Source organism: Manis javanica, chromosome 8 (genome assembly GCF_040802235.1).
Source record: "Manis javanica isolate MJ-LG chromosome 8, MJ_LKY, whole genome shotgun sequence".
Taxonomy (NCBI): Eukaryota; Metazoa; Chordata; class Mammalia; order Pholidota; family Manidae; genus Manis; species Manis javanica.
The window spans coordinates 74499256-74522839 of record NC_133163.1 but is presented as its reverse complement, the minus strand read 5'-3'; the positions used below and the strand labels follow the sequence as shown (position 1 = coordinate 74522839).

The 23584-nt window shown below is 51.8% G+C and overlaps 2 protein-coding genes across 6 annotated transcripts in view; both read right to left on the bottom strand.

The window, feature by feature from the left end:
- Positions 1–2803: 2803 nt before the first annotated feature.
- CEBPE (CCAAT enhancer binding protein epsilon) lies at positions 2804–5930 on the bottom strand. Its single transcript, XM_017665131.3, has 2 exons — positions 3944–5930; positions 2804–3330 (listed from the first exon to the last, which is right to left on the bottom strand). The coding sequence occupies exons 1-2, from the start codon at positions 4451–4453 to the stop codon at positions 2995–2997; spliced, it is 846 nt and encodes a 281-aa protein (XP_017520620.1). The 5' UTR covers positions 4454–5930; the 3' UTR covers positions 2804–2994.
- A 3927-nt stretch (positions 5931–9857) lies between these two features.
- SLC7A8 (solute carrier family 7 member 8) overlaps positions 9858–23584 on the bottom strand; it is a 47622-nt gene continuing 33895 nt past the window's right edge. For all 5 annotated transcript variants that reach the window (XM_037017439.2, XM_017665166.3, XM_073211511.1 and 2 more), the window contains 8 exons: positions 23114–23239; positions 21429–21582; positions 20751–20874; positions 19215–19318; positions 15818–15914; positions 14051–14200; positions 12315–12492; positions 9858–11801 (listed from right to left, as the gene is read on the bottom strand). In XM_037017439.2, coding sequence (XP_036873334.1) covers positions 11635–11801; positions 12315–12492; positions 14051–14200; positions 15818–15914; positions 19215–19318; positions 20751–20874; positions 21429–21582; positions 23114–23239 — 1100 coding nt within the window. In that variant the 3' untranslated portion in view covers positions 9858–11634. The remainder of the gene's footprint in view (positions 11802–12314; positions 12493–14050; positions 14201–15817; positions 15915–19214; positions 19319–20750; positions 20875–21428; positions 21583–23113; positions 23240–23584) is intronic.

The window sequence follows — 23584 nt, the reverse complement described above, 5'->3', positions numbered from 1 at the left end:
CCTTGCCCCCAGTTTGGCACATCTGCCTCCTCACAGTTTTTTTAGGTTTAACTTCATGTCACCTCCTCAGAGAGGCCTTGTCTGACCACTCCTGCCTCCAAAGCCTGCCTTCCTGCTTGTTTGTTCCATCTTCAGATGGAGTAATTTCAAGAATTCAATGAAGGTGCTTTCGAGAGAGGTGATGAGCAAGGATGAAGGGGAAGCAGCAAGGAGAGCAGGAGAACCTGGGCTGGCAGGGGTCCCCCAGATTGGGAGACGGAGCTGTGAACACCTGTCTGAGAGGGGAGGGCCTTGGGGGATGAGCACCTGGCCCCCTCTCCTGCGGCACCCCCAGCCTCCTGCCATGCCTGGCACACCGTGGGATGACCAAGGGAGAGGATCTGGAGGGCAAAGGAAGACTTTCAGCACCCTTGCTTGTTGCCTTTTTCTTTCCACCCCTTCAGCTGAGAGCTGGGTTTGTCTTGGCCGCCAGTTCTTGGCACCTGTCAAGGGCCTGGCACAGGAAAGATGCTCAACAAGTATTGTCAAATAAGTCACTTTGGCCCAAACCAGCTGAGGTCAGGTTAAAAGCCTCACTCAGCAAGTGTGACTTCTGGCTACCTGTCATCTGCCTGGGACATGATGTGCCACAGAGGACTGGGGCTGGCTTACCACGCTGCATCGCAGAGGGACCAGGTGTGCTTGTGCCCTGAAGTGAGGCTGGGGCCCTCCTCCACACCTGGCGCCAGGTCTCCATCCTGAGGAGCCCAGGGAACATGGAGGCTGGGAAGAGACACAGGTCAGAGCTGGGGAAAGAAGCTTGGGGCTGCTGTTGAAGCACCCCAGGCCCCACCACCTACCCGGGAACCTGGAAAATAAGTCAAGGGGCAGTGGTCTTAAGCTGAGAGAAGGAAATCCGGAGGTTGAGTCACTCACCATGTTCTGTACAAACCCCCCTTATGCAACCTGTCCCCCTGGGCTGAAAGGAAGGCACAGGATTCTCCCAGGCATCTGCAGACACTGGCACCTCCCCTTGCAAACTCGGGAAGCCCGGGAGGGTGAGGGAGGTGGACCATCTAGCGAGGTTCAGAACTGTCTGTCCAAACCAGGGACGGGTCCCAGGGCACAGGAACAGGAGAGATGGTGGCTGAGAGGCACGGAGGCCAAGGCAGGAAAGGGCTAGCGCTCTGGGAGAGGCAGGCATGGTGCGCATGGATGCCCAAGATGGGGGAAGGCTCTGACATACATGGATCTGGGGATGGAAGAGAGAGACAGGGAGGAAGAGCAGGAGGTGATGTGAGGGGCCAGGCCCGTCTCTCTCTCTCAGAGCATTCTTCCTTGCCGTCTCACTCAGGCCTCCTCGGCAGCAGCCTACAGAGTCATTGGCCTAGCAGAGGCTTTAGCGAGCCTGCACTGTGCCCTGTGCCTCTGGCTCTTGGAGGCAATCCCCGATTAGTTACTGACTGGGATTTGTGTGCCCTGCTCCCTGCTATACACCTCTGGTGGGAAGGTGTGAGCACAGAGCAGAGAGACAGGTGCCTTGTGCCAAGACAACAAAGGTACTAAGTGAGCTTCAGGAGAATGTCTCTTATCCCCTCTGGCCCTCAACTGCTTTATCTATAAAATGTGGCTCCCACTATCTTGCTTGTCTGAGGGCAAAGCCCACCAGATGATCTCTTGAGGTCTCTTCCCACATTGCTTGAGATCTGTGATCTCACGGAGTTCACTTTGGTTCTGCCGCTAGCCAACCATAACTCTGGGTAAGTCCCTTTCCTTCTCTGAGGCCTCAGTTTCCTCACCTGCAAAATGAGAAGTTTTGATGAGATCTCTGAGGTCATTTCAGTTGAGTAATGAATATTCATGCTTACCAGGTGCCAGACCCTGTTTATCTATGAACATAACAACACTAAGAAATGGGTACTGGTACCACTCACATTTTGCAGATGAGGAAACTGAGGAACAGAGAAAAGTAACTGGCTGAAAGCAACACAGCTAGTAAGTACAAGAGGGAGATTCAAATGGCAGCTCAACAGCACTGCACTGTTGACTTGCGGGCTTGAGTTCTGAGAAACAGAAAATGCTTTGCACATGGGGTTCTGCTGCTGTCTTCCTTATGACTTTCTCATGTACAAACAGGCCTCAAGTTCTTTCCCAACAGATTCCCCCCTCAAGCACTTGGAGTGTCCTGCTTTAGGGAACCCAGGCCCCAGGGAATGAGGGACAAAGAAGGCAGTGGGTGGGTGGGAGCCATGGAGGGTGTCAGTTTGGTAGGCCAGAACTGTGGAACTGGAGAGAAGGAGTTAAGTCCTGGATCAACAGCTAAGGGACCATAAATAGGGCAGAACCATCTGGAATTTTTCTTTGGTCTCCTGGGCTGGAGCTCCCAGACCTATACCTTGAGGTGAGAGAAAGCAGGGCTGGGGTCAGCAGGCCTGGGCATAAGGGACTGGGTGGTGCTGGGATCTCTCTACAAGGCACAGAGTTCTCTTAGGAGAGGTCCAGAGGCTGTATTAGGTCCTGGGAGGTCAGGGGGTGGGGTGCCTTCAATGTCCAGAACAGCGTGGGCCAGTGTGGGGGCAGGGGGAGCCCAGAACAGAGTGACAGCCGATCCCTGCCTGGCCCTCTGGCCGTGTGGTGTGTTGGGGGGAGCTGCAGACAGCTGTCTGTATTCTCAGATATTCATTTGGGCATGGTATCCACAGGTATGTAGATCCAGCTACATACATGTTCTTGGAGCCCCCCAAGCCACCCATGCAAACACACACACACACACACACACACACACACACACACACACACACAGGCCCAGTGTACAGTCTTGGCACTGAGTCAGAGAGCAATTTTATTCAGCCACAGAATCATTATGCTGGGGCCTGCCCTCCTCTCTCTCCACCTGCTGCCATTTGTCCATGGTCCGTGTCTTAGGCTTGGCCTGTGAGGGGCCCTAGAGCAGGGTGGGAATCCCCAGGCTTAGCTGGGGTTGTGGGGGCTGGTGACACAGTTTGCCAGCCAGGCTCAGCTGCAGCCCCCCACGCCCTTGATGAGGTTGGCAGCCTCAGGGATCTGGCGGAAGAGGTTTCGAAGTGTGTCCAGCTCCTGGGTCAGCTGCTCCACGCGGCTGCGGAGGCGCTCATTCTCTGCCATGTACTCCAGCACCTTCTGCTGCGTCTCCAGGATGCGCCTCTTGGCCTTGTCCCGGCTCTTGCGCACTGCGATGTTGTTCCGCTCCCGCCGCAGCCGGTACTCCAGGCTGTCTTTGTTCACTGCCTTCTTGCCCTTGTGAGAGGGACCAGCTGGGGAGGGCACCTTGAGGAGGGGGCTGCAGGGGGGCGCAGTGGCTGCCAAAGGGGCCTGGAGGGGAGGGCACAGCGGGAAGAGGTGAGGGTTGGCTGGGAAGCAGAGTGGGGCAGGGCAGGAATCCCAGAGCCAGAGTACACTTGGGCAGCAAAGGGATCTGGGATTCAGAGCCAGCTCTTGGCTTCTCGTCAGAACAGCCATTGCCCTGCCAGATACAGAAGGTCCTCCGCTCTGACCAAAACTCCCTTTCATGTTCCCACACTGCCTGAGGACACTCTCCCTCCATCTATCTTGAGTCTCTAGTTCTACAATTGCCAGGCATTTCCTTTTCTAGAAGCGGGGGGAAAAAATGAGAGGAAGGGGCTGGAAGGCAGCAGTGAAGCTGGTGGGGTCCTGAGGTCAGGGCAGTCAGCTGGCCACAGGGGTCACAGTCTTGTCAGGTTCCAGCCACATAGTGAGGTTCAGGTGGGAATGAATTCACAGGGAGGCAAAGAGGGGTTCGCCACCCACCCATGGTTGGCTGGTGAGCACAGAAGACTTTGGGATAGATCGGTTTCACAGAGGAGTATGAAGACCCATTAGCCTAAGAGGGGAGCTTGGAGATCCTCCATCCACAGGGGCCTCTCTCCAGTCAGGGTGGCAGGGAAGAGAACTGGCCTGCTCTTACCTTGAGGACACGCAGAGGCTGGCTGGGTGCTGCCAGGGCTGGGGGCAGGTGCATGGCCGTCTGCCCACAGTGTGCCACTTGGTACTGCAGAGGATTGTAGCTGCCACGGCTGGTCCCCCGGCTGCACTCTGGCCCCCGAGGCTCCTCCTTCACGGCCACAGCCCTGGGGTCGTAGCTCCCTGGGCTGCTGTAGATGCCAGGCCCCAGTGCCTTTCTTTCGGGTCCGAAGGTATGTGGGGGGTAGGCGAAGGGTCTCGGGTCAGGCGGCAGGTAGTGGGGGAAGGCGGGGGTTCCGGGTCCCTTAAGGCCTCGGGCCTCAGGTGCCGGTTTCACAGCGAAGAGGTCAGAGAGGAGCTGCTCCTCCCCAGACTCAATGTAGGCGGAGAGGTCGATGGAGGCCTCATGGTCACACATGTCCCCCAGTTCCCCAGGCCCGGCTCGGGCCCCGGAGAATTCGAGTGGCTGCTGGCCGGCCCGGGGCTCACACTCGTAGTAGGTCCCGTGGGACATGGCCGGCCCGCCCCCTCTGCTCCCCGCCCCCACCGCTTGCTCTTGGGGCACCCTTTGGGATGCTGGCCTGCCCTCTCTCTATCTCCCTCTGCCCTGATCTGCCCTAGATCTTCCCTCTCTGACCTCCTCTGTCACCCACTCCTGCGTGGCCTCTCTCCTCCCTCCTCTGCTGTTTCCTTTTCCTTCCTCTGTAGCCAATGCCTCTTTTCTCTTCCCTTTTTTCCCCCTCTCTCCCTGGGTGACTCAGGGAGGGGCAGGGCGCGCCCTGGACGGAGGGATGCAGGCCTTGGAGAGCTGGGGTCTCTGGCCTATTTAGCAGTTAGTTGAGGGCCCTCTTTGGTCGGGGTCCAAGCCAGGGTTCTGAAATGCCCAGGAGCTGATGCTGCTGGGAATGCCTCTTGTCTCCCCGCTGAGTCCACGGGCTTCCAGAGTCTTCACTGAGGACACCACCTCACACTGAGTGTCTTCCTCCCTCCGATATCCAAAAAGTTCTGTGCAGAATGAGGTGCCAAGTCAGAATGAACATAGAAAACCCTTTCCCAGTGCCGACCCCCAAGCCTGATCTGAGCTCCTCCCTTGACACGCCTCTCTCTCTGCCCCCTGCAGGGCTGGGCTCCACCTACCCCCAGGGGCTGTCAGTTCCTTTTGTAGCCCCACCTCCCAGGGCATTCTCCAGGGTGCAGGCCAGGGGTGTTGTTTGAGGGGTTTAGGAAGTAGTGGTAGGTTCTGGGATCAAGCCATCCACAGGGGCCGTATTGTGGTACAGAGCATGCTCCTTTGCTAGGTTTTTGCATGGGGTCTGGGCAATAGCCCATGGGTTTCCAGCCCTGGGCAGCTCTAATAGCTAACACTGTCCTTGATTGCAGGCTTGGCCTGGTCAGGACTCAGGCCCTGTGCCCCAGGCCCAGTCAGGCTGCTGCCCCAGGAGCAGTTAGCTGTACACCTCTGGTGGCTCCAGCACCTCTCTTCCAGCTGCTTTGTGGGGCCAGACTGCGTCCTGAGGCTCTGCCCTGTTTCCTGTGCCCAGCTCGGTGCTGGCTGCAGCTCCGTTTGCTGTCTTTCCTTCTGCATGGCCCTTCTCTGACCTTGATGCGTGTCTCTTGGGTCCACTTCCTCTTGTGAGGCTTGAGAAGCCTTGTCTTTTGTCATCACCTCTTCCTGGGGCTCCCTTTCAGGGTCTCCAGGAGAAACCCAAGGCTTGCTCTCTGAACTTCTGGTCTCTTGCTGGGCCCCCTCTCCCTTCCCTTTTTCCTCTGGGAACTCCCCACACCGACCTGGGAGAGGCACCAGCTCTGGCCCTGCTTTGACCTGTTGAATTTCATCTGCAGAAGGGACTATAGGCCCAGTGAGAAGGAAAGGACATGTAGAAATGTATACTGGCTCTTATCATCAGCACATGCTGTGAGTGCCCTGTGGAGGCCAGATTTTATAGATCCGGCGGCACACGAAGGGCCACAGTGGGGCAAATACAGAGCGGAGTGTGTGCCATTGAACGCTAAAATGAAGTGTGCAAATGCAGACAGGACTGCCTACAAGTCAGGCAAGCTATTCCTCTAGCTGGCATCCTCCTTCCTCCCTCTCTCCCTATCCCTACACCTGCCCCAAGAACTTTCTGTGCACAGTCACAGGTATTTCCTATGAAAGTTCTGACCTGGCTTGGGAAGATCTGTGTGCATCCGGGAGACAGATCTCAGGAACCAGCTGGGGAGATTTCTGCCTTCTCCCAATTTCAAAGAATCTTGTGCCAAATAGGTACCAGAGCTGAGCTACTTCAGCTTGGTGGCGGTACCTCTGTTTACCACCAGGTGGCAATATTGACGCAAAGTTTGGGGCCTGAGGGGGCTGCTGTCGTGGAGAATCGGGTGGCCGGCAGGGGGCAGCCTGCCGCCACCTGGCAAGAGCAAACTGCAGCGGGACCTGCGAAGGAGGAAGAGGAAACATGGCGGGGCAGGGGCTCGCAGAGCGGTTACTGGGAGAGCGGGCAAGCCGAGAGGCCTGGGGCCAGGGCCTTGTCTCAATGAGGAGAAATTCTGCCCCTCCGTGACTGGGAAACTCATGATGGTCAAGGCCTGGAATTTTCTGGTGTTACGCTTTTTAATCACTGAAACATACCTTTTTCCATGCTGACCATTTATTTCCCTGAGAATTAAGTAGGAAGGTAAGCAAGACAGATGGTGTTTTTATCTCCGCCTAATACAAGGAAAACAAGACTGAATGAAAGGCCGAAAGGTCATCCAAGGATGTGGGGGATCCCCATACATTGATCTTGGGGGAAAGGGCAGTGCACTAGTTCTTGAAAGCCTCAAGCCTGAAGGGATAGGGACAGGGGGGCCCCGTTACTCGTACCCCCTTTCTCCTCGTCAGCCACCTCCGGACGGGGCCTGCGTCAGGAGTGGGCGACCCGGGATGGAGGGAGCAGGGAGGTGTGCAAACAGAGCACAGGAAATTAGAAAATTGGGACGCTGCTCGGCGGCAGGGAGATAAGTGATCTCAGCCCCTCACCACTCAGGCTGGTAGCTGACGCTGCTGGCTGCCGCACTGACATCAGTGTTTCCCAGTAACCAAGGGACTTGGAGGGGGCAGCGGGCCTCTGGATGCCAGGGCAGGGGAGGAGGGGGTGCTGGACGGGAAGGGGGTGGGGCGGGCAGTGCCTGACCAGGGCCAGGGGATTTGGGGCTCTGTGTAGCTGCTCAGGAGCTCTCCCTGCTCAGCAGGATTTCTCTCCTTGCCTCTGCTGTTGCTCCCTGTTTGCCTGAATTGAAACAATGCATGGGTATTATCTCAGTGGCTCTGTAACCGGCCTTAGTTCAAAGTCCTCCTTCCCTAAGTCTTTCCAACAGGGAGGACGCCAAGCCTGGTGGTACAGTGTCAGGGAGAACTGGATTTAAATCCCTCCTGTGTCACCAGCTGGCAACTTTCGGCAAATATCTTAATCTTACTTGTAAAATGGCAGAGTAATGTCTCTTTTGTCAGGTTAATTGAACTTTGAATGATAACATATGGAAAGCAACTGGTCTCACTCAGTCTTCTGCTACCCTTCCTCTGACTGCCCCTTTGCAGTTTATGTGTGTCTCTTAAGCAGACAGTATCTGCAGCTTCATCTAATTCCTCAATCTGACAAGCATTTTTGAGCCCTGTGCAGGCTCGGGGGTCTGGCAGGTTCAGCTTTGGCCTGTGGCAGCCCACAGCCCAGCTGGAGTGGACAATTAGTGAAGCTGTGAAGTGCCCACATTTGTGCCATGTGCATTCTTGCCTTCTCTCCCCCACAGACTGTTTGCTCCTGGAAGGTGTATTTTTTGGACCTTTTTAGTTGTGATGACTATATTGCCTGAATTAAAAATAAGGACAGGAAGATTGACATCTATGACTCATCTTATGAAGATAATGGAACAAAATATTTGAAGTTTGTGCTCACTTGGAAAATTCAGGAATAAGTTTGCTATTGTCACAGCTATAGCAAAATCTTTCGACACAGTGATTATAAGATGTGTTGTATGACTCTATTAACAAATGAATGCCTAAGCAGCTACAATTTCAGTAGCCTCCAAAAAGCTCCCAAATTCTCTAAGGTCAGAGCATCTGAATTCCTAGCATTAAGGTGACTGATGGGGTTAAGACAGGGTAAATGCATGTTGCCCAGGAGGAGACCCACATTTGCCCATTTGAGCATGTTGAAAAGATCAGCAAGTGTCACCTTACAGAGAGAGAGGGGACAAGTGTCTCCACGGGTGAGGGGGAACTGGGGAGGGCCAGATTTGTTGGAGTGAGGTGGCAGGGAGGAGGCCTGGGGCAGTGCAGGGAAAGGGAAAGCATGTGTATGGGAGAAGAGGGGGCCTCAAAGGGAGGATATGAGGCCTGGAGAACAGCATGTTGTATTAAGACTGGTATCTAGCAAGGTTTGTCCTAGCTCTTTTGGGACAGCCTTGGGCTGGAAGATTGAGGAACCCTTTGAGATTAGGTTCAGCCCTCTTTTTTCTTTTCTTTATCTCCAAGTGCTAAATTGGTTAAGTGACTTGCCCAAGGACAGCTGTTGAATGGCTGATCTGGGACTCAAGAGCAAGTGTCTGTGACCCTGTGAATGCAAGCCTCCAGCCCCAGTCTAGAAGAATCCCAGCCACAAAGCAGGAGTGTTGGGGCCAGGCCAGGACTGGGAGCAGAGGTATGTTGCCTGCCTGTGTCCTTATGGTGTCCCAGATGGAGGAGGGTGATGTTTTAACACCCCTACCTCCCATCCCCATCCACAGCCCACCCCATGGCTGTTGGAGATGCTGGCTCTGGAATGATGCTGTCCCAGGAGGCCTGGGACAAAGGGGGAGGGCTGCCCACAAAGGACTCCAAGTGAGGACTGGGTCTAGTTCTGTCAACTTCCTCCAGCAATTAAACACAAGCACCAGGAGGTATTTGTCCCACCTCTACTGCTTCCGCCTTTGTCCTAGACTAGTCCTCCTAGACTTCTGATAGAATCTGGACTTGAGTACAGCCTTTCAAATAAGCCCACCCGCCATCTCAGAAAGACCTAGGTGTCATCTTACCTAAGCTGCAAGAATTCTCCAGAGGACACGTCAGCAAGCTACAAGCCCACCTTTTCCCTAACCCCTCCTCTCAAAGAGCCTGCCAAAAACCCTGGCCATAAAAAGCCTCTTGACCTGTTAGAGACCCTCTTTCCTTTGTTTTGCTGGCCAGGACAGAGGGGTGCCCCTCAGGTTCAGCAGTAAACCTGCTTGGACTGTTGAGTTCATATCCCCTCTTTCCCTTTCAACTTCCACCTGGATATCTTCCTTTTGGATGGCTCTGTGCAGATGAGGGGACCCTGCCTTACTTCCAAGTCCCTCCATCAAGTCCCTGGGGCCTGGCTGAATGCTCTCTTTAGTCCCCCTGGTGTCTCTCTGCAGGCTCCGCCTGGCCCTTCCTTTCCTACTTGGCTGCAGCTGCCTTTTTGCCTCCTTCCACTCAGCTTTGTGCTTTCTGTCATCCATGGTCCCCTCTTCCCAGCCAGCGCGCAGCTCTCAGTACGGTGCACAGAGCAGGAACTCAGTAACACTTGGCAACTTCATGGGAGAAATGAGAAAGTTTTTGGCTCAAAGCAAGAGGTAGCTGTTTGACTGTGCTGGCACTGGGTCCCTAGGACAGAGCAAGGGCCTTTGTGAATGTCATCTTGCAGAACTGACACAGAGAGGAAATGCCTAGAGCCTTGGTTTCAGAAGGTCATTGAATAATCACCACCACCAATTTGATTTCCATTTAAAATTTTAATAAATCAAAAGAAAAAAAACCCTCCACAAAACAAGCAAAAAAACTCTGTACCTAAACTAACTCAAAGACAGAAGATTATTATCCAGGTATAACTCAACCCCTCCCGCCCAAGACAAATCAACATTTAAAAAATCCAAAAGAAATAGAAATGCCGACTTCAAAAATATTTATCCAAAAAGTAAGGCATCCACTTTACAAAAAAACCAAAACAAAACCAAAAACCCCAGACAAAAACAACTGAAGGAGGGATGGAGTTGGGAGGAATGAGAAGAGGGAACAAGAGGATGGTCCCCTGGCTCTCCAGGGGCCAGCCCACCCTGCTTGGAGTCCACTCTTAAGGGACCACATCTCACCCCCACAGGGTCCGGCACAGGAAGCTGGGACACTGGAGCCATGAGGGCTGCCTGAGTGTCTCGTTTAAACAGAAGGGTTGGGCAGTTGGGCTTAGGGGGACTCCTGCTTTGGGACAAAGGGGTTCTAGTCCTCAGCCTCACAGGTGTGGAGGAAGGCTCAGGGCCCAGGGCAAACACTGTGACCTCCTTTGGAGCAAGGCGGAAGGTGACCTCTGCCTGCAGGGTGGCCGGAAGCCCACATACCACAGAGAACGGGCTTTCCTGAGGGTCTCCAAAGTGGGTGCCATCTGTCCCTGCCTGCTCATCCTGCCCTAGAGGCTGTCCAAAGACCGGACAGTGGTGGGACCAGAAAGAGAGGTTTATCTGAGTGGGTTGGGTGCAGGAGAGGACCTGGCCTTCAGAAGATATCCTCTGCTCTGTCTCTGAGGTTATGGATGGGCACCTCTGGGGGGTGGGAAGCACCCTCCTTCCCGGGAAGGCTTTTCATACCAGGTCTGTCCTGAGGCTTAGAAATAAGGGCATATTTTTAGGTCCCATTCTTGGATGGGAGGTGACTTAAGGCTGATTTGGCTCGGGTTTCAGGCCTGAAGGGCTTGGGAGGATTTCACACCCGGTTAGCCATTTAGCAGTAGAGCCAAGGTCGAGAGAGGGGGCAAAGGGCATGATGGGGGCACTGGCAGTGCTGGTTCTGTCGGGGTGTTAGTGGGGCACAGCCGCAAGGATAAGGAGGGGCTGCTCCTCCCACAGGGGTGGGGAGGGAGGAGATGCTGAACAGCTTTGTCATTAGGAGAGAAATGCCTACTACATTGAAAATAAGCTTTCTGGCTTCAGGAAGCTTTGGCACCAAGTTGGGGGCAGGATGCAGGAGACAGGGACAGGGCTGAGTTTCTGAAATCTGAGCCTTTCCCAGTCTGCTCCAAAGGCCTGGCCTGGGGGTGGGGGGAGGGGGCAGTTCTCCTGCTCATTGGTCCTTAGCTCAGTCAGAAGGCGGTGTCCTGACAGGAACCTTACTCTGGACAGGGAGCCCAGGCTGGGGGTGGAGAGGGGTGGAGGTATGGTGGGGAGGGGTAGGCAAGAGAGCAGAGGGAAGCATCCTTTCCAATTGCTTGGGTCCCTGGTGAAGGGAGGGGGATTCAGGTCCCTCCAGCTGACCTTTAATGGTGACATATTTGCTCAAGTGGGTCCCTCCCAAATTGACTCACTGCTGTTTCCACTTTTCTCTGAGCTGAGGCCTCCTGCAGGTTCAGGAAGCGGAGGGAAGGCAGTACTGAACTCAGGTTCCTCAGGAGGCATGGGGTGTGGGCCCCGAGGGAGAGCCCTGCAGGGCTTCCCACAGCTCCTCTCCTCCTGCAGCTCAGAGCAGCTCTGGTGGGGGCTTTGGGACAGGCCTGGGAGCGAGAGGCTGGTTCTTTAGGTACAAACGTGTCTGTTTATGGTTCCTCACCACCAGCACCCAGGTCCTGCTACTGCTTGAGAGAAGCAGAGGTATGTGTGTGTGTGTTAGGGGACCCAGGCAGGGCAGGAGGGCAGAAAGGGGCGATGGGGGAGAAGCCAGCTGAGAGGCGATGGTGGTCCTCAGGGCTGGGCCTGCTCCACAGCATCCTTGACCTTGGAGGCAGTGGGCTGGTAGATAGGCTGCCACTGCTCCTCCATGTGCCCATTTCTGTGCTCTGTCCCCGAGCTTCCATCCGCCTCGGGGTACACCACCACACACATCTTCTGGCTCACCAGGGTTAGCATCTCTGCAGGAGGCGGGCACACAGAAACCAGGGCAGTGCTGAGTGCCCCACCAACCCAGCCAACCAGGCCATGGCCCTTCCCAGCTCTCCTGTGCCTGGTTTTGCTTCCAGCAGAGCCGCCAGGGCCTGTGGGAGACTCCCTTTCTGGGAGCTGACCACCTCATCTCCTCCTGTGTCTCTGGGTGGCCTGCTTGCCCACTACCCCTTCCCATCAGAGCCCTAATCCTCTAGCTTCCCCAGGCCTGTTGACCACAAATTCCAGGGTCTCCACCGGTCTTCGCCTAAGACAGCTCCTGAAGGACAGCTGTCAAATGGCCTGTTTTTGAGGGTCTAAGGCCTGGTGGGAACAGCTGCTCTTTCAGCAGTGTCTGGGGTGGCTTGGCCCTGTCTCCTTCTGTAGGGCTCCTTGGACCAGCCCAGGCCTCCTGATGCTGCCGGGGTTGCCCTGCTGCTCTGTTGATCATTCTGTTCCTGACCAGGAGGCCCTCTAGCCACCCAGGACTGTCAGTAACTCACCAATGAAGTCGTTGAAACATTTGGGCTTGTGTTGCCAGTAAACACCCAGGAAATAGACAGGAACTCCTGTCAGCATGATGGCCAGGCCGATGCCACACACCACAGGCTCTGACCACAGGCTGAAGACCAGCAGGAAGGCCCAGAACAGCAAGTAGATGATGGGGAACAGCAGGTTGATCTGCAGAGCAGAGGCACTGTTAGCTGTGTGAACCCCACGGCCCCCAGGAGCAAGGCTTCCTTCCTCTTCTCCACCCACAGAGAAGCATTGTTGAGGGCAAAGGCTGGGCTCCACTCAGCTCTGTGGCTCCCATACCCTGAGCTCTGATAGAGCAAGTGCTATGTTAACAAACGTGGGTGAACTTGGGCAGTGGGACAGGAAGAGGAGGGGACTGGTGAGAGATGACCCTTATATGGGATCCCTCCCATATGGGACCAAACAAAGCCTATAGCCTGTGGCAGCCAGAGAAGCCCGTGGAGATTCATAAGCTTGCCGGTATATTGGTATGTATTTGCTGAGGTCCCCGGGTAGAGAAGAGGTGAGGCGATGAACGAGGGGCAAGAAGAAAATGACCTAGGTCAGTCAGGCACTCTGCCCCTGGTCCACTTCTAGGCAGGGCCCTCCTCTGGGCAAGCGGCAAATGTCTGTCCCTCTTGCCAGGACCAGTTCCTCTCAAGGAATTTGAGAAGGAAAATCTGCCATGACCCGAGAAAGCAGGAAACCTAGTATAGTGTAAGGCAGTCTGGGGCCTTGACTTTACTCAGAAAGAAGCACCAAAGATCTGGGTGTTAGCCCTTGTTGTGGACCACAGGTGGGAGTTCCTAGCAGAGTCCTCCTCAAGACGCTAGACTCAGCTGCCTTTCTCCTCCTGTCCTCTCCTCTTAGAGGGTGCGCATGTGGTGGGGTGATGGGGTTCTTGTACCTCCTCTTCCCTCTAGGAGACTTTCTAAGACTGGTAGGCAAGTATCAGTGGAAAACAGATTTGGGGAGCCCTCAGTTCCTCAGCTGCAAGTATCTTTTGGAAGCATCTAGTCTCCCTCTGTTTCCAGAGTAGGACTGCTCAAGTAGCTCAGGGCTATTCTCTTTTCTTCTCATTTTCAGGAGAACCTGTGGTGCTCTCATATTGTATTCTGAGCAATCCCATCCATTCCCATCACAAAGTTATTTCCTGCAGCGATCAATAGGTTCACTGGGTACCCTACTCGCATAGGCCACAGTAGTTTAAAAAGGGAGGCTCACAGAGGGCTGGAATAGACTGGAAAGCTTCAAGGAAGAGGAAGTACTTGAGGGCCATGTGAAAGTGGTTAGAATTTGGATAGACAGATGGCAGAGAGAAACTCATTCTGGGAAGGAGACATAACACAAGTGAACCCAGCTATTTGGAGGGACAGGGAGGAGACTGGCCAGACTAGAGGGTCCAAGGAAATGCTGAGAGGTAAGGGAGCATTGGAAAATCAGCTAGGTTTTAAGACAGAGCCATAGGAGACAAAGGAATGTGATAAAAGTATATTTAATCTAACTTATTCTTCCAGCTGCTGTTTGCTCTGCTCCTGTTCCCAGTGGAGAATGGAAATGGCTGCCCCATTCATACGTAGCCTTTTCTTCCCAAAGTGTCTGCTAGCATCATAGAGATAATGATCTGTGGTCAGCAGCTGAGGACAAGGTCCTTTAAAAACCTGAGCTGCAGCTAGGACCAGTAGAGGATGGGGAGAGGAACCCAAAGGGAGGTTTTTCAAACCTTGATGGGGCGGGGGATGTCAGGCTTCTTCCAGCGAAGAACTATCTGTCCAGCAATTGTGACCCCGTAGAAGAGGTAGTTGATGAAGCCCACGTAGTTGATGAGTGTGTATATGTCACTGGTGACCAGCATCAGCAGGGTGGAGATGCACTGGGGTGGGGGGCGGAGAAGCTCATCATTGAACAGAAGGGAATTTGGAGACTGAAGGTGGCGTTTACAGATGATAGCATTTTATAATAAGCATGTCTCACAATGGAAACTCCACAGCCTCCCCTAGTAACCCCGGACATTGCTAGCACCTTCGTGGCCAGGAAGTTTTATTGCAGAGGTGATCACCAAAATACTTAGCCACTGCTATGGCCACTGCTCAGCCCTAACCAATCAGGACAGATATTGTCTGTAAACAAATGGATTGGCCACATGGTGGCACCTGGCTCTATGACTGCCCTAGTCTTATTTACATTTCCTCCTTAACTGTAGATCAAGCTAATTTGTTTTTTTATCCCTTAGGGAAGATTGTTAGCTGCAGATTAAGGCTTTATTCTTGTGCTCATCCTCTTCCACTGGTTGAACCACCTAATTTATTTTTCTTCCTTTTCTTTAAAAACAGTTATATAGCACTCACTAGGTGCCACACCCTATTCTTAGCATTCTACAAATATTAACTCATTACACAACATCCCCGTGAGGGTTTCTTGACAGTCCACTTTTCAACTTCAAAATTGTCTCAGTGGCTCTCTCAGAACCATGTTTTTCCCCTTTTCTAATTTGTTAAGGCCAATAGGACAGTTCTCTTGTGAGATCTGACGGGAATAACTGAGATTTTAACAGATGAAAAAGCCAGATTCTTACTGTACTTGCCTTGAGGTCATACTATTGCACCAACAGTTCAAACAGAAAAAAAGTTCGTGGTCCACTGGGAGTACTGAGCCTTCTCCAATCACTTTCACAATTTACCAATCAAGATGACCTTCATCCTGTCTGTATCTGAACATTCTGAAATTTCCCCTAATGCTGTATGTACAGTGAATGCCCTTGACTCCCAAGAGCTCTATTATCCTGGTCTAATTTGCTTCTCTGGTGGACCAAAGACATTTCAATGTTTTTTTTTCTTTTTTTTTCATTTCCATGTTTTATTCAGAATCCAGAAGGAAAAAACATAACCCAAAAGACTAACTGGGGACAAGTCTGTCTTCCTTCTTTTTGCTCCCCAGGGTCATTCTATCCCATTTTCCCCAATTCCAAGTTTCATTTTCTCTGTTTTCAGTTTACCAGTCCTCCTTTATGAATTTTGGTATTTGGTGTACCCTTAATGCTGAATTTGTTTCAGTGATCTTTCCCACGAGACTGGCAGAGTGAGAAGACTGAGGCAAGGGGTGGGGATGTTCAGTGACTGGCCAGGAAGAGAGGCCCAAAGCTGCAACCGTGTGGGCTACAGGTGCTGAGGGGGAGCCAAGAAAGGAGAAGTTTCTTTGTGAAGTTATAGAGTCTTAAGGCAGTCATTTGAGTCTGACCCAAAAGTCTGGGAGAATGGGAGTGAGCCAGCCTGAGGGCCTGCCATTGTTTTAGGACTCGGGGTTTTCCCTGCTCTATCTTGTGATATTAATAAAGTACATGTATACCATTTGCCACATTATCTAAGATTCGGTGAATGCTAGGAGCAGGCCGAAAGGGTGACAGGAGTGTGTGGGGGAAGTGTGAATTCCCATCAGCCCAAGCACAAAGAGGGAGGGTATGCATAGGGCTGGTGCAAGGAGGGACCCTTACTGTGAAAAGCAAGGCTGGGATTGGAGTGCAGCGCTTCACGTGGATCATGGCCAACACGCTGGGAAGGTGGCCCTCCCTGGCTCCAGCAAAGAACAGCCTGGCAGAGAGGAAAAGCAGGTCAGCCTGGGATGGTTCATGGACAAGCTGAGGAAGCTCCCTCCTCAGCCTGGGCCCCTCATCCACAGCCATCTTCTGCTCACACAGGGCCATCCCCCTCCCAGCCAGGTCCCTCCCTTTTCGTGCACACCTTCTGGCTCATGAATCACAGGGCCCACGTTCACAAATGCAGGTGCAGGCAGGCCAGAGGCAGCCAGTGGACAAATGGGTGGATCCTGGGTGCATGGAGACCCTGAGTGTGGTCCAGGGGGTTATAGATGATTGCACTGTCCCTCTGTGGGTCTGTCACAAGGCTGGGGCACTACAGGAGCAGCTTCTCTCCTGCCTTAAGCCTGAATTCCTTTAAAAATGTGCCTCTCCCATCCTCAGGGGATATAGGTTCTCTGACACGTGGGGGCTGAACTGTCCAGGAAAAGACTTGAAAATATTCATATCCTGGTCAGGCAGCAGTTGCTTCTGAGGAGGCGAGGAACGGCTGGTGGACTAGAAAGTGACCAGTGGGAACTCGGGGATATGTGAAAATGTTCTGTACCTTGTTTAGGTGGTGATTACATGCCTGTCCACAACTGTCGAAATTCATTAGCCTGAACACTTATGAGCTGTGTATTTTATTGTATGTCATTTATACCCTTAAGCTACTTATTCTATTCCCAAAAAGCCATCCAAGGAAATGAACAGTTAGTGAAAGGTGTACATACAAGGATGTTTTGACCATAAAAAAAGATTGGAAATATACTAAATGCCTGAAAGTAGGAGGTTGATGACATAAATTATGGTGTATCTATAAGATGGAATACTATGCAGTCATTATAACATTTTTGAAAAAAACTGGTAACATGAGAAATGCTCACTATACACTGTTAAATGGAAAAAGCAAGATAGAAAACTGTATGATTCCAATTAATTTAAAAAGTATTGCAGGCATGTAAAAACATTAAAATACCAACTGATTATCTCTGGGTGGGGGGATTTTGAATAATTTAAATTTTCTTCCTTTGGTTTTACAGAAAAAAATTTAGATTCTAAAACAGACAAATTTATAATTAGAATAAAAATCATTTTTGGAATATAAAAAAAGTAAACTTTTTGAGATAATTGTAGATTCACATGCAGTTGTAAGAAATTATACAGAGAGATCCTAGGTATCCACCCAGTTTCCCCCATTGGTAACATATTGCAAAATGACAGTACAGTATCATGACAAGAATATTGATGTTTAAAAGCTATTTTTAAAAAGGGAAATTTTAACATAAAAGGCAGCCCTTCTTCCTCTTACCTCTTTGGAAAGAAAAGAGAATACTCTAAGCTGCTAGAAGTCATTTTCATATGAGTGAGAATTAGTGCAGGGTCTCCATGCACAACTTTCTCTTTTCTCTAGGATTTTGTAGGGAAAGGAGTGCAAGGAGTGAGAGGAAGGGGATGGTGTAATGGGGATGGACAGAAAGGCACAAAATCAACTCTCTGGGTGTTCTGAAGATAACTGTCACTTACTTTGTGATTTGTGTGTGAGGAAGAGTGGAGCTGAACAGCAGCAGCCTGCCAGAAGCACTGCAGTCCGTTATGGTCTCAAGTACTCATATGCTTCACCATCAGTTGCCATCAACTGCCTAGGCCAGTGTCACTAGTTTCATGCAGCCACACTAGTTTGATGCATCCCTCTAGGGTACAGCCTCATGCGCTCAACTGTGCCCCAGGTGCTCTGGGGGCCTCATCATGCACATAGCCAGGGGCCTGCATTCACATCCCTTCTCCACATGCAGTCAGACCAAGTGTGATTGTCCAAGTCTAACAGCATTTGCAAATGTCAAGCTCACAGGAGACAATCTTTGCCCAACTAGTTGACAATGGAGGAGACAATGACATTAAGCATGACACACACCCACACACACTCCTACTCCTCAGGAAGGACCATCCTTTCCGAGCCCCAAACCACAAGAAAGAGGAGGGAAGGAAGAGGAAGGAAGGAACTGGTAAGATGAGCAGAGGAGGCCTGGTGGGTGAGCTGTGCCTCTGAATCAGAGGTTGAGCACACCAGAGCCACGGTGTCCTGCATGCACACAGAGCGATACCACATGCATGCAGACAGCTGCTCGGTCTGCCTGAGGGACAAACCCCACTCTACAGTGACTGCAGCCAGTCACTTTCCTCCAGCAGATCCCAGAGAGCCTCATGGGTCACTGCTCTTCCACTGTTCGCCCTTGGCTGGGGCCTCCAGGTGACCACTGCTCCTGTGTAACACGCACACGAGGTTGCTGTGGGTGAGTGTCACAGGATCCTGGGGGGCAGGGACACCCATACTCCCTCTTTCCTGCCCTGGGTCCTGAAAACATGGCACCCCCTTGTCATTTCATGGGAATTCCTCTGTAGTGTGATGGTGGATTTGGAAGCAGCTGAGCTTCTGGACTTTTGCTCTCTGTTTCAGGTAGGATTGTGCCCTGCAGGCAGGGGGACTTTCTAAGAACTCAGGGAGGACCCTTTGCACCATGCCGATGGAAATCATACAGCATCTACCGGCCTCAATGGCCCATTCTGGAGCCAGCAAGAAAGGACCCCAGGAGGGCCAGATTCCCGGTTGAATGGAGGCAGGAGCTGGAGACTCTGGGGCCCACTTGTGCTTCTAGCCTCCCTGAGAGTTTTGGGGCAGGGATATGGCTTTGGACAAATGCTTTCCTCTGGTTCGTCCCCACCTCTCATTTCATCTCCTCCACCCAAGTCTCATGGGTGGCCACGTAAAGGCCTCCCACAGCCTAAGGTCTGTTGAGATGGGGAGGAGCCTTCACCCACAGGGGCTCACAGATGACCATGTTCCACCTGCAGTCTGACCCCACAACCTTCATGGAAGGCCAGCCTAGAGGCCCAGGCACAGGTCCCTCTGTGTCCCTTTCAGACCCAGCTCCTTTCTAGTCAGCACAGCCCATTCCTAGGTGAGAGGAAAGGGGCTCTGGGGCTGTAGCCCAGACTTTGTCCTGTTGCCAGCCACAGTGCCCTGACCTGGGACTGTGCCTCCTCAGCGTTCTGCACCTGCGGAAATGAGATGGGGCAGGATTCTTGCCACTGCCTGTGAAGTTACACGCATTGTAGGTAACCATGTGAGCAGCACATACCCCTTCATGTCCAAACTGACACACTCTAGCCCTCACAGAGCAATGACCCGCTATGAGGTCACCACCCAGGAGCCCACACAGAACCCCTGCAGACGGAGACAAGCCCCCTACATACACATAGAGCAATATACACAGCACAGTGGCCCTGGCCCAGAAAGGGCCTGGACAGCACTCACCGGGAGGAAGTGAAAAGGGACCCATTGACTCCTCCAAATGTTGACAGTGCAACAGAAATGGGCATGATCCAGGCCATGACCCCTAGGAGCTTCTCTCCAAAAGTCTGGGAGAGAAAACAAGGTGGTGAACAGAAAAGGAGAGGTCACAACCCCCACCTGCAGGTCACTTCTGGCAATTCTCCCTCCCATCCGCCCCCAAGATTCTGGAGAGGAGGGACAGCATCTGTGCCCTAACCCTGTCCACACTACTGCTTTCCACAGTGATCACTGCACTAGAGATTTAATGAGTGTTTTGGGCTAATTAACAGAGGACAGTGTATGGTGGTGATAGAGGAACAGTACTAATAATAATGGCAATGAACTAACATTTCTTATCCTTGTTTTAGGGATGAGGAAACTCAGGCACAAAGCGATTAAGCAGCTTGCCCATGATCACACACCCAGGAGGTGGAAGGCCAGGACTGGAGGCCAGCTGTGTGAGTCCAAGCCTCACGTACATTCTATACTAGTGAGTCAGGCAGGTTGGGGTTTGAATCTTAGCCCAGCAATTAAGAGCTGTGAGGCTTGAGCAAGGTTCTTCATTTTTGAGCCTCAGTTTCCCCATCTGTAAATTGAGAAAAATCCTGGCTCATAGGGTGAAAATTTCTAAATTCATTGAAACAATACCATAGATGATACTGGGAGGAAAATGATAAGAACAAGCCATCATGTAGGCTGAGAAAGAAAAGGTGGTGAAGTCCTCATATACTGAAGTAATATAAAATGTTGGGGACTAGCCTTTTCTATATTCTCTGAGCCAAGCACAGAGTTGATTCAACACATTATGGGGGAGACATTGTTTAGAATAGCCATCCTGTTGGGGAAGGCTAGTGGTCGTGGGAAGAGACTGCCATAGGACACTAGAGGGCCTCTTTACAATTTCAAAGATAAGATGTGATGACACTGACAGGGTGGGGTGTAGCCCAGGTAAAGCCAGATGAGAGCCCTGCATGGCTTATAGGTCTTTCCTAGTTATCAAGGAACTCAGTGTTTGGCACCTGCAAGTTCTCTTTGCCCAGAGAGCACAAACCACTCCTACTTCCTAATCATTTACTGGCACACACTTCTACCTGATGGGGGAAAGAGTCAGGCTGCACAATTTCCAGAGGAGGAAACGAAGGCAGAGAGAAATGACAAGTCCTGTGGCAAGATGATGCCTTTCTGAGAAGGAGTTTGTCTCCTGTATACAATCACACCATTTAGAATTTCAAGTGTCCTAGATCAGGTGTTGGCAGACTTTTTCTATAAAGGGTCAGACAGTAAATAATTTGGCTTTGCTGGCCATACAGTCTCTGCGGCAACTACCCAGGTCTGCTGCTGTTCTAGGTATACACAATCCACTGTTAATTTGCTCCTGGGCACTTGAAGATGAGGTTTCTGCCCTGAGGACTTGGGAAGACTTCCAATTCCACAAATCAGGGAAAAGCAAGTGGAGACTAAGCAGGCAAGTCTATGTCAACATTCCCAGATTGAGGGGCTGTGAGTTTGATTTCTTACCACAGCAACTGCATTTGAAGCCAGTAGCTCCTGTGGAGACATTGCAGTGACATAAGCGACATTGGCAAAGACATACACAAATGTGACCAGTGGGATGGAGATGAAGATGGCTCTGGGAAGGTTCCTGTAGAGGGAGAGGAGGTAAGAGGGGGAAAGCCTGGCACCTGGGTCCCCCGCCTCATCCAGGTTTGCAGGGTCAGGGGAGCTGAGCTGGCAGTCTTCTGGGATGCCCCCTCTCCCTGGGGGTGGGTTTTGTCATGATGTGGGCAGAATAATTTAAAGGACATGAAACAGCTTAGACTAAAAAGATGCTCCATACCTGTTGATGTCTCCCTGATTGGAATCCGCACAATGCATCCCGTCCCTCTGCCTCAAGACACAAAGACCTGTCTGTCCTGAGATAGCTAAGTAAGAGGCCATAAACCTCCCAGGGCACATTTCATTCTCAGAGGGAATGCTGCCTCATCACTGTTTTCAGCTTTTAACCTGCTCCGGGACAGTCACTCCTGGCATGGTGGATGGCAGATGGTCTATGTTCCTGGGAAATAACTATTTCTTCAGGATAGACCTGGTCATGGTCAGTATGGGGGCTGAGGGGAGAAGAAGGCAGTGGACACCTGGCTCCCTCTTTCTAGTAGGAGGTGCTGTGGACTCTCAAGGGATTGGGGAAGAGCTCACTTGTAGGGATCAACAAGTTCCTCAGTCACATAATTAAGAAAGTTCCAGCCTCCATAGGCAAAGGAGCCCTGAAGGAAAGCCAGTGCGATGAGGCCGATGTCGGGTTCTTGGAAATTCTCAAATGCGTTCTTTGGCTCCAACCAGAAGTATTCGCCTGTGGACACAAGGGGCAGGAGGCTGCTCAGAGAGCTGGATCAGAGGCCCAGGAGTCACTGGCTTGCCTGGTCCTGTTTCTGCCCCTCTCTGAGGGAATCATGCAGCTCTCTGTCTTGTTCCCAATAACCCCACAAACTGGAGAAGTGGGACCAAAAGAAGCAGGGAAATTTGGGGCCAGGTCCTCCCAGGACCTGGTAACCTTGAGGCCAAAGGGGGTTTCAGGTAAAAAGCACAGTTCTGAATGTTCCCCTTTTAAAAGATAACATATCTTGGTAGGAACGTCCAGGTGAGGCCACCAGGCAGGGCAGGGTAAATTAAGGGGCTGGGGCTTGCTAGGGTTTTGGAGGTGTAGGTTTAGGGCCACTGGCAGTTTGTTGACCACATGCTCTGATACCTATATTTGTACATTTTCATGAAGAAACCATGATGAACACCTCCACATAAGCTCCCACAATGCTGTAGTAGCTCTCCCTTGCTCTGCTTTCTTCGTCAATATCCTCCTGTCTCTTTCTAAGGTATTGGGCTCCTTTTTCCTGTGTAGATTCCCTGAGGACAGGTGCCTGTTAGCAAAGAGCTTTTCAACTGCCTTCCCAACCCTTAGCGTAGAGTTCTGCACACTGTGAACTCCCAAGAAGAGGTCGCTGTGAGTTTGTAATGAGACACAGAGTAACGGCCCATACTTTACTTACTCATTTGTAATCCATCATTTGGATAGGAAATAAGGAGATTAGAGTGATTAGGAGAAAACACTGGGATCAGATTAGGAGGGACTCACTATCTTTGGAAAAATGGCAGCAATATAGTTCTAGAAGTCTAAATTCCTGAAAACAATATAACCTGCTAAAGATCTTAAGCTAACTGATTAAAATAATCAGGCATATTGTAGAGCAGAACCTTAATTATGTTTCCTGGAGTAAATATTAAGCACCCCACACTGCCTTCAGGGCTTGTGGGCAGGAGGGAGTTCTCCCTGTTTGTCATCTGACTTTCTCTGGGAGGCAGTGACATTGGGCAGAGCCTCGTGGTGCCATGAGTCCCATGGAAACCAAATACTGACTCAGCTTGGAAAGGACCAAATCCAGTGGGGAATGTTGGCAGGGGCCCCAGGAATGTTGAGCTCTCTCTTGTAGAGATTATGAGTATTTTGAAGCATACAAAAGTCCCCTCCTCTGTTCCCCAATTTAAGATAGAAACAACATATGATAGAAGATGCAGGGAGCTTCCCTGGGATTGGGGCAAGAGGGCAACAGGGGTCCAGAGATCTGGGGCCTACACCTCACTGTGATAGAGGCATCAAGTCAGCACGGGAGGGTTGAACTCTGCAAACCATGTGGGGCACGCCTAACTTCCAAACACCCTGGGGAAAATAATTTTCTCTTCCCCTTTTTCAGACAAGTGAAGAAGAGCAGTCATTCAAGGCCAGAATTGGGAAATGTCAGGGTGTGCACACATCCAAAAGACCATGTGAGGGAGTGTGTATGTGCAAGGGAGGAAAGTTGGGCGGGGCTCTGTGTGGCGATGACACTCACCTTTGCAGATCTGTACAACTCCCATGATGATGATCAGGGCCAGGGCCAGGAGCTTGCCAGCTGTGAAAATGTCCTGAACCCGGGTGGCCCACCGCACACTGGAACAGTTGACCCATGTGAGGAGCACTGAAATGACAGACCCAAAGATACCTTCAGGGTCATAGTGAGGCCACAGGACACCCTCTGCACAGAAGCAGAAAAGCTCTTGCTCCTGATCATGGGATTCTAACAGGCAAGCCAAATATCCTTCAAGCCCAGCTCCAGCGTCCAGAAAGTTTGGCGAGGTTAATGGGTTACAAATGGGGATCAAGTGCCACAAAGCAGAGGTTGGTCAGAGCATGCCCTGCCTAGGGCTGGAAGTCAGAAGTAGGCATGGAAGTGTGGGCACTGGCTCTGGTGGGTGGGAAACAGCATTTGATCAGGATGCAAGTGTGGGCTTTGTTTTCAAGTCGTATGCTCAACAGGAGCCCT

Bases quoted from the DNA above. Each gene is read 5' to 3' on its own strand.
- CEBPE (XM_017665131.3), bottom strand. From the start codon at position 4,453: ATGTCCCACGGGACCTACTACGAGTGTGAGCCCCGGGCCGGCCAGCAG. The intron at 3,331-3,943 runs GTAAGAGCAGGC...CCTCCCCTCCAG, and splicing joins AGCCTCTGCGTGTCCTCAAG to GCCCCTTTGGCAGCCACTGC.